Source organism: Mya arenaria, chromosome 4 (assembly GCF_026914265.1).
Source record: "Mya arenaria isolate MELC-2E11 chromosome 4, ASM2691426v1".
Taxonomy (NCBI): Eukaryota; Metazoa; Mollusca; class Bivalvia; order Myida; family Myidae; genus Mya; species Mya arenaria.
This window is the reverse complement of record NC_069125.1, coordinates 40,332,688-40,341,762: the sequence shown is the minus strand read 5'-3', so window position 1 is coordinate 40,341,762 and position 9,075 is coordinate 40,332,688. Positions and strand designations below refer to the sequence as shown.

At 36.0% G+C, this 9,075-nt stretch overlaps 1 protein-coding gene across 4 annotated transcripts; it reads left to right on the top strand.

Annotated features, from left to right (window-relative positions):
• Positions 1–25: 25 nt before the first annotated feature.
• Positions 26–9,020, top strand: LOC128231403 (uncharacterized). Of its 4 annotated transcripts, none has more exons than XM_052944191.1 (2): positions 26–523; positions 7,868–9,020. In XM_052944191.1, the coding sequence occupies exon 2, from the start codon at positions 7,884–7,886 to the stop codon at positions 8,589–8,591; it is 708 nt and encodes a 235-aa protein (XP_052800151.1). In that variant the 5' UTR covers positions 26–523; positions 7,868–7,883; the 3' UTR covers positions 8,592–9,020. The 4 variants fall into 4 exon arrangements, with proteins under 4 accessions (XP_052800151.1, XP_052800148.1, XP_052800149.1 ...); XM_052944188.1 differs by lacking the exon at positions 26–523 and adding an exon at positions 776–819; XM_052944189.1 differs by lacking the exon at positions 26–523 and adding an exon at positions 7,390–7,573.
• The last annotated feature ends 55 nt before the right edge of the window (positions 9,021–9,075 follow it).

Genomic DNA, 9,075 nt, shown 5'->3' with positions numbered 1-9,075 from the left:
GTTTATTTTAAAACAGTTGCGAAAATAGAAAGAGAAATAATCTGGAATGTTTTATCGCAGTATGAAAAGTATAATAAACGATTTATATGTTTGTTATTTTAATGGCAACCAATAAAACAAAGTGGCCAAGTTTTTGCGGGGACACAAAATCCTATTATTTGTAATTTTTCCTGGGAATAACGCGTAGGATTAGCTGCTCTATAGACGAGCAATATCAGTTTTCACATTGAAAGTGAATGATAGACTTTTCATATGACCGGTGGAAATCACATTTAATACCGTAGATAATTAAAACGTTGTATAGAATCCGAACGACAAAAGTCGGATGTATTGTGGAAGTGATCAATAACATTTTCCCTCAATAAAACATTTTCATTTAGGAATAAATGACTTAAGATTTTTTGTAGGTGGCTTTTTGGACTTGATTTGTGAATTACTGAATTTGATCTTGTAATACTGCTCATATATTAAACAGTGACTGAACTATTTCACTGTTGGAAAGACTAACGGGATACTTGTTTCTGTGAGTACATCTTCATACCCTTTTTGCTCCGATCTTAGGAATTAAAATAAAATTTAAGGTAATTTTACTTTCTGCCTTTAATATTTTGTATCTAAAAATATTTACTTCTCATTTTCACCGTATATGTAGATTTATATGAAACAAATTTGAATCACAAATTAAGACTTACAACATGCTTGTTCATTTTAGTAGTCTTGTGGCATTTTCAGAAACATTTTCAGAACTGCGCTGATGGTTCATGACATGATATCCTGTCATACTCCTATGATGGCGTTATCAGTTATAAGGGTTAAAAGGTTAGAACTACCATAATGTAACCGCCGCCGTCATCTATTCTGTTAAAATATATCACTGTCATAATTTAGTCGGTTAAGGGCTTTCATTGCCATCATGAAGTCGGTTAAAATGCTATCATTGCCATCATTGAGTCGGTTAAAAATGCATTCATTACCATCATTAAGTCGGTTAAGGGCTATCATTGCCATCATTTAGTCGGTTAAAATGCTATCATTGCCATCATAAAGTCGGTTAAAAAAGCTATCATTGCCATCATTAAGTCAGTTAAAAGCTATCACTGCCATCATTTAGTCGGTTAAAATGCTATCATTGCCATCATTAAGTCGGTTAAAAGAGCTATCATTACCATCATTAAGTCGGTTAAAAGCTATCACTGCCATCATTAAGTCGGTTAAAATGTGCTATCATTGCCATCATTTAGTCGGTTGAAAAGCTATCATTGCCATCATTTAGTCGGTTAAAATGCTACCATTGTCATCATTAAGTCGGTTAAAAAATCTATCATTGCCATCATTAAGTCAGTTAAAATATATCATTGCCATCATTTAGTCGGTTGAAAAGCTATTATTGCCATCATTAAGTCGGTTAAAATGCTACCATTGCCATCATTAAGTCGGTTAAAAAAAGCTATCATTGCCATCATTAAGTCGGTTAAAAGCTATCACTGCTATCATTAAGTCGGTTAAAATGCTATCAATGCCATCATTTAGTCGGTTGAAAAGCTATTATTGCCATCATTAAGTCGGTTGAAATACTATCATTGCCATCATTAAGTCGGTTAAGGGCTATCATTGCCATCATTAAGTCGGTTAAAATGCTATCATTGCCATCATTAAGTCGGTTAAAGAATCTATCATTGCCATCATTAAGTCGTTTAAAAGCTATCATTGCCATCATTAAGTCGGTTAAAATGCTATTATTGTTGCCATTAGGTCGGTTAAAATGCTATCATTGCCATCATTTAGTCGGTTGAAAAGCTATCATTGTCATTATTTAGTCGGTTAAGGGATATCACTGCAGTCATTAAGTCGATTAAGGGCGATTATTGCCATCATTAAATCGGTTAAGAGCTATCACTGCCAACAGTTAGTCGGTAAAATGAACGCTGTAGTTTTTAGGACGGTTAAAAAGATTTTACTGTCATCATACAGTCGTTAAAAAGCTATTACTCTCCATCATTTAGTCGATTTAAAAGTTATCAATATTATGATCTAGTATATTATAAAGATATTATTGTCCTCATGAAGTCGATTAAAAAGCTATCACTACCATGATCTTGTATATCATAAAGATATTACTGTCATCATGAAGTCGATTGAAAGGCCATCACTGTCATCAATAATCAGGTTTAAAAGCTACCTCAGCATTTATTGAGACGTTTGATAAAACTGGCATCACGTTAAACCTATCACTTCCATTATTTTGTCGGTTAAAATGCTACCACTAGCATTATCTAGTCGGTTAAAATATATCACTATTCTCACTTAGTCCGTTTATGGCTATCATTGGCATCATTTAGTCGGTTTATGGCTATCATTGACATCAGTTAGTTTGTTTATGGCTATCATTGACATCAATTAGTCGGTATATGGCTAACATTGACATCATTTAGTCGGTTTATGGCTATCATTGACATCATTTAGTCGAGTTATGATCTGTAAGACGAAACCTGACTATTATCATTTTTTTTAAATCTTTCATTGTCATCATATAATCGTTTCAAAAGTTGTCCCTGTCTTAAGTCTTTTAAAAAGCTCTCAACGAATTAATTTCGCTGATTAAAAAGCTAGTTTTAGGCACTTTACACTTTCATCATTAAGACGTTTAAAAACTAACAATGTAATCATTTGGTCGTTTGAAAAGTTTGCACTACCATAATATATTTGTCACCATGTTGTCGGCTAAAAGCTATTGATGCAATAACTTGTCGGTTAAAATATCACTGGCATCATTCAGTTGGCTAAAATCTATTGATGCCATAATCTGTCGGTTAAGATATCACTGTCATCATTCAGGCGACTAAGAGCAATTGATCCCATAATCTGTCCGTTAAAATATCACTGTCATCATTCACTCGGCTAAAAGCTATTGATGCAATAACGTGTCGGTTAAAATATCACTGTCATCATTCAGTTGGCTAAAATCTATTGATGCCATAATCTGTCAGTTAAAATATCACTGTCATCATTCAGTCGGCTAAGAGCAATTGATCCCATAATCTGTCCGTTAAAATATCACTGTCATCATTTGGTCGGCTAATAGCTATTGATGCCATAATTGTCGGTTAAAATATCACTGTCACCATGTTGTCGGATAAAATATATTGATGCCATAAGTTGTCGGTTAAAATATCATTGTCATCATTCAGTCGGCTAAAAGCTATTGATGCCATAAGTTGTCGGTTAAAATATCACTTTCATCATTTAGTCGGCTAAAATCTATTGATGCCATAATTTGTCGGTTAAAATATCACTGTCATCATTTGGTCGGCTAAAAGCTATTGATGCCATAATTTGTCGGTTAAAATATCACTGTCATCATTTGGTCGGCTAAAAGCTATTGATGCCATACTTTTTCGGTTTAAATATCATTGTCACCATTCGGTCGGCTAAAAGGTATTGTTGACATAATCTGTCGGTTAAAATATCACTGTCATCATTTGGTCGGCTAATAGCTATTGATTCCATCATTTGTTGGTTAAAATATCACTGTCACCATGTTGTCGGCTAAAATTTATTGATGCCATAATCTGTCGGTTAAAATATCATTGTCATCATTCAGTCAGCTAAAAGCAATTGATGCCATTATCTGTCGGTTAAAATATCACTGTCATCATTTGGTCCGCTAATAGCTATTGATGCCATTATTTGTCGGTTAAAATATCCTGTCATCATTCATTCGGCTATAAGCAATCGATACCATAATGTGTCGGTTAAAATATCTATGTCATAATTCAGTCGGCTATAAGCAATCGATACCATAATGTGTCGGTTTAAATATCACTGTCATCATTCAGTCGGCTAAAAGCTATTGATGCCATAATCTGTCGGTTAAAATATCACTGTCATCATTCAGTCGGCTAAAAGCTATTGATGCCATAATCTGTCGGTTAAAAATATCACTGTCACCATTCAGTCGGCTAAAAGCTATTGATGCCATTATTTGTCGGTTAAAATATCGCTGTCACCATTCAGTCGGCTAAAAGCTATTGTTGCCATAATGTGTCGGTTAAAAATATCGCTGTCACCATTCAAGCGGCTAAAATCTATTGATGCCATAATCTGTCGGTTAAAATATCACAGTCATCATTTGGTCGGCTAAAAGCAGTTGATGCCATAATCTCTCGGTTAAAATATCACTGTCATCATTTGGTCGGCTAATAGCTATTGATGCCATTATTTGACGGTTAAAATATCACTGTCATCATTCATTCGGCTATAAGCAATCGATACCATAATGTGTCGGTTAAAATATCAGTGTCATAATTCAGTCGGCTAAAAGCTATTGATACCATAATGTATCGGTTAAAATATCACTTTCATCATTCGGTCGGCTTAAAGCAATTGATGCCATTATCTGTCGGTTAAAATATCACTGTCATCATTTGGTCGGCTAAAAGCTATTGATACCATAATGTGTCGATTAAAATATCACTTTCATCATTCGGTCCGCTTAAAGTAATTGATGCCATTATCTGTCGGTGAAAATATCATTGTCATTATTTGGTCGGCTTAAAGCTATAACTGCCTTCAAAGCTGACACTGTCATCATCTAGTCGATTAAAGCTCTGCTATGTCCCTTCACATGCGTTTAAAAGACAGTACTGAAGACACGTATAGTTGATAGGTAAGGGATCCATGGTTTGTGTCAAAGAAGACGTAACTTCGGGGACACAACTTTGGACGTGCAACCCTTCCCCGTGATCGAAACAAATATGGTTTAAATGTGGCTGGGAGGGTGCGGTCTCCTCGGCTATTGAAGTCTGAAAAACGGCGCGTTCTGGTGTAATCCATTCATATTTTTCTCTGGTAATAACATTAAAAACTTCACTTGGAGACTAGCTTATTTTATTTTTTGAGTGGGGGACGGGGAAGGGGCGGTTAAAGCTCCCCTTAAGCTGCTAGTGTAGTGTATTTATTCTAATGTCAGTTTGCATTGCGCACGTAGTTTCTCTCCTGCTATGCCAAATCAGGAATACGGTTCGTCCATGTAAAAAATTACCTTTACAATAAAAGTTGTGCTAAAATAATAAATCACAACTAACTACCTTTGAAAGTGGCAGTATAAATTTCATTGTGTTTTTTTTTCAAAATCGATTTCACTGAAAACGGTGATGTCAGATATCCTGTTTACAGTTTTCGAATAATTGTTAAATTCTAGACGAACTTGCAGAAACTGCGCGTTCGGGTGATTTATCCGTTATTCTATTAGACACCAAACTATTTAAACAACAAACAGCGCCAGTGAAACACCGTCGACCACTCTATTGTCTCAGGTTGAAATGGTACAGAGTTAATTGTGCGAGATGTTCGACATTGCACGTAGCTGAAAGGAAAATATGTGTTTTATGGTAAAATTACATGACTTGGCCATTACCGTGATTGCACTTCTGAACAACAGGATGTTACGGGAGACAAACATCTCAACATTGCAGAAAAGCAGTGAGAAATTATTGACTGGAATTGATCTGTTGCTGTCTTGAATTCAAATTTATTAACAAACATATAAAAACAATGCGCATAATAAAATGTCGCAGTGAATTTTCGGTCAATGTATTGGATTTCAGAAAATATTTCATCATGAAATAATTGCCAGTATTTGCCATGTCATTTGTTTAATGGTGTATATTCAACTCATATTGGCATTTGGATATTGAAATACACAAACAAGACTCAAATCCAAACACTTTAATGGATCATAAAGATTACAAGCATGCATGATCATTCTTAAACAAATATCACGACCCTAACAATAATTTAGCACGTTTGGATAATGTATAGCCACTTGAAATTTTCCACTTTAGGAATACTGGACCAGTTTCCGCGTTTGAAATGATGTCAATCAAACGAAGAATTAAGACTAATCTGACTGAGAAATGCTGGACTTTAATCAAAGGCGATTGAAATACAGTCGAAACTCGCTATGTCGAACTATTTTATCTCGAGGTTCTGGTTATGTCGAACATTTTTCGTGTTTTTTTTTTTATTCACTTTGTATTTCGTTTTTATCGAATGTTCATTATCTCGAAGTATCTCCCGAGGTTAAAACGACTACGACATAGCGAGTTTTGACTGTAAATGTGTGATTTGTGTTTATGGGTTTTCTTCGGGTACTCCGGTTCCTCTGTGACACCGGGGCCATGTTTACACTCAAGTGGCAAGATTGCAAATCTTCATTCCACTGTAGCTTTGTTTTCTAGTGATTTTTTTTGATGATGAAATTTGCTGACTTTTATGTATATTCGAAATTGAGCGAGACGGTTGCTGCATCATGGCCCAAAACTTTCACGCAACATAATTCCCACGAGAGTGACTTAGTATAAATAAAAGAGACTTTCTTTAAAATCGTGTTAAAATCAATAAAGTTTAAACTGTCGTTGCAAAAAAATGATACTAACGAAAAGGCGAAGCGTGATCTTGACCCGTGAGCTGACGCGACTGAACCGTCTATGTAGTACTGTGACGTTTTATCTAACTTCCATCAGATGTAACGAGACTGTGACAGAGATAAAAGCCGTTACCACGTGCACGGCCATCATATCCATTAGCGGATTCAGAAGTGGGGTGCGCACCCGCCCCTTACAATCGCCCAAGTTTACGTTTTATCTCAAATTGTAGAAAAAAAATAAAATACGCTCAAATATGCTCAAAATATACCATCCAACTTGAAATGTTAACAATTTCCTTAACACCCCTAAACACCCCTCCCAACATGTTAAACCATCAAATTTAGGTTCTGAGGGAAGGGACACATGTCAAGAGGTTGCGCGCCTTAGTAACGCCAACTCTAATATCAATACCTGGATCCGCCCCCGATATCAGTAGATTGACACAAACGTGACCTTGACCACTGAGGTCATCGTCGGAGGTTGCACGCGACATTATTCCTTGTATGAACGATGAAATCATCTAAATGGTTTTCATGTAATTATCGCTGAAGGGAAGGTATTGCTTCATAATTGGGAGTGTAATTTAAAATAAAATGAAGCCACCTTAACCTCTGTGCTGAGTGTCGGCTTGACACACCTATCGATAATGGGGCACAGTTTTGTAATGCATTTAGCATTTTCTATTTTTATCACCGTTGCTAAAAGGTGGTGCAGTTTAAATAAGTTTGGAAATTAAATCATTTGAATTATACAATTGCATTTGACAATGGAATAGTTTGAAGAGTGTGTTTTGCCCCTTCATCAATATAAGGAATGTTTGCAATTCAAAATTAGATCTTTTGAGTATCTGTTCTCGGCGCTGTTTGTACAGGTTCGAGTCAGAGACGATCGCCTGTTATTTATGTTCATGAAGCTTTAACAAGTGTCTTTTTTCACCCTTATTTGCTAATACACTCACAGATAGATGCCCTGAGGACACTTTGATATATCTGTATTTATCATCCAATACTGTTCAAATATGAAATTCAGATATAGAGAGATTTTAAAGTAAATACAGATAGTAATCGTTTAATTCTGCCCGATTGGTGGTTTATTGTTAACGCATCTTGCTAACGAGGTCAGTGGAATTTCTACTGATGAAAAAGGTAACAGTGTCATTTAAAATTTAAAATGAAAAAAATGAAACCCTAAAATATCGTTTATTGTTTTTATTCTTAGAATGTTGTGGAATAGTGGTTTTCTTAAGCTTTTGTTAAAAATGGGAAATCATCATGGTGCGGTTCAAAATCATAGTCAAGTTTGTTAATAATTATCTTTAATTCAAAATTATAAATGCAAGTAATTAATAGAATGTAGTTTGTAAAAAAAAATGTATTTCACGACGAGATATTGTGACATTATCTTTATGCAAAGGTAAAATTTAATGTATTTTGTTTCAGTGTTGAGGAGCAGGAGATGTCACGTCCGGGTCAGGGGCGGGGAAACAGCCTCAAACAGCCCAAGGAGGAAGTTAACGTCAAGTACATGCACCGGCCGCCGCGCATCCCCCCGAACTACGGTTCCCAGCGCCGCTCATTGTTGCCCAAATCCAAAGTCTCCCGCGTACTTCTCTACGATAACGCCACACAGGAACACATGCTGGATATCAAACTGGCGAACATTAAGATTGAGAAGGAGCGCATATCTCGGATCATCAATTTGCATAAAAAGTCATTTTCATCGAGAATGATGAAGAAACAGCTTCACATGCAATCTTTGTTAAACTCTAGTACAGGAAACAAACACAATTCGGACCCGTGCCATCCGGCATCCACAAATGATAGGCAGGATGAGCCATCACACCGTGTAATAGTGAAACTTACTGATAGGCCATTATCCTTTCAAGCCAGTTCAAATGTGAATATCGTTGACGCCGAAACGAGAGACGCTCTTAAAGAACGCTCATTGACAGTGAGTGACATAAAATTCCCGGCGGTTGATGACGACAAGCGTCACGTGATCTTCAAGGTCAAGGACCGGCACGGGAAAACGGAAGTTTACCACACAGTCGATGAGCGAGGTGTGCTGTCGGATATAATCCCCAACTCGTACCGGAAGCTCACGGACGACCCACGGTTCAAAAGTCTGCAAAATGCGCTCGTGCCGCCCGAAGAAACCGTGTGAAATCTGTGTTAGAACATCGTATTTTATACTTGTTACGGTAAACGTTAACTTATAAGGGTCCCCGTTGTCAAATAATTATTTTTAACCGGAATCGCCTTTGCAAATATTTAAGAAAATTGATTTAAATGACCAATGCAATAAACAAATGATATGCCCAAGTAATATTGCCCAATACATGTACGTCTCTATTTGTATTTATTAATTTAATATTCGAGTCATTCCGAACTGTAATTTCTCCGGTGTTTATTGTTCATGCGCAGAAAATGTGCATCTTTAAAGTGATAATTATCACAAATCAAGTTTACTTAAATTGATTAATTTTTAATGATTTCATGAATACTATTCATAGCCAATTTGGTGCTCTATTCACGTTTGTATTTGTTATATATTGCAAATGAAACATGTTCTGAATAAATCAATTAAAATGTTTTCAATCGTTCAAATCCTATTCATTTTCATTCATTTTTCACCAAAAAGGTTCATC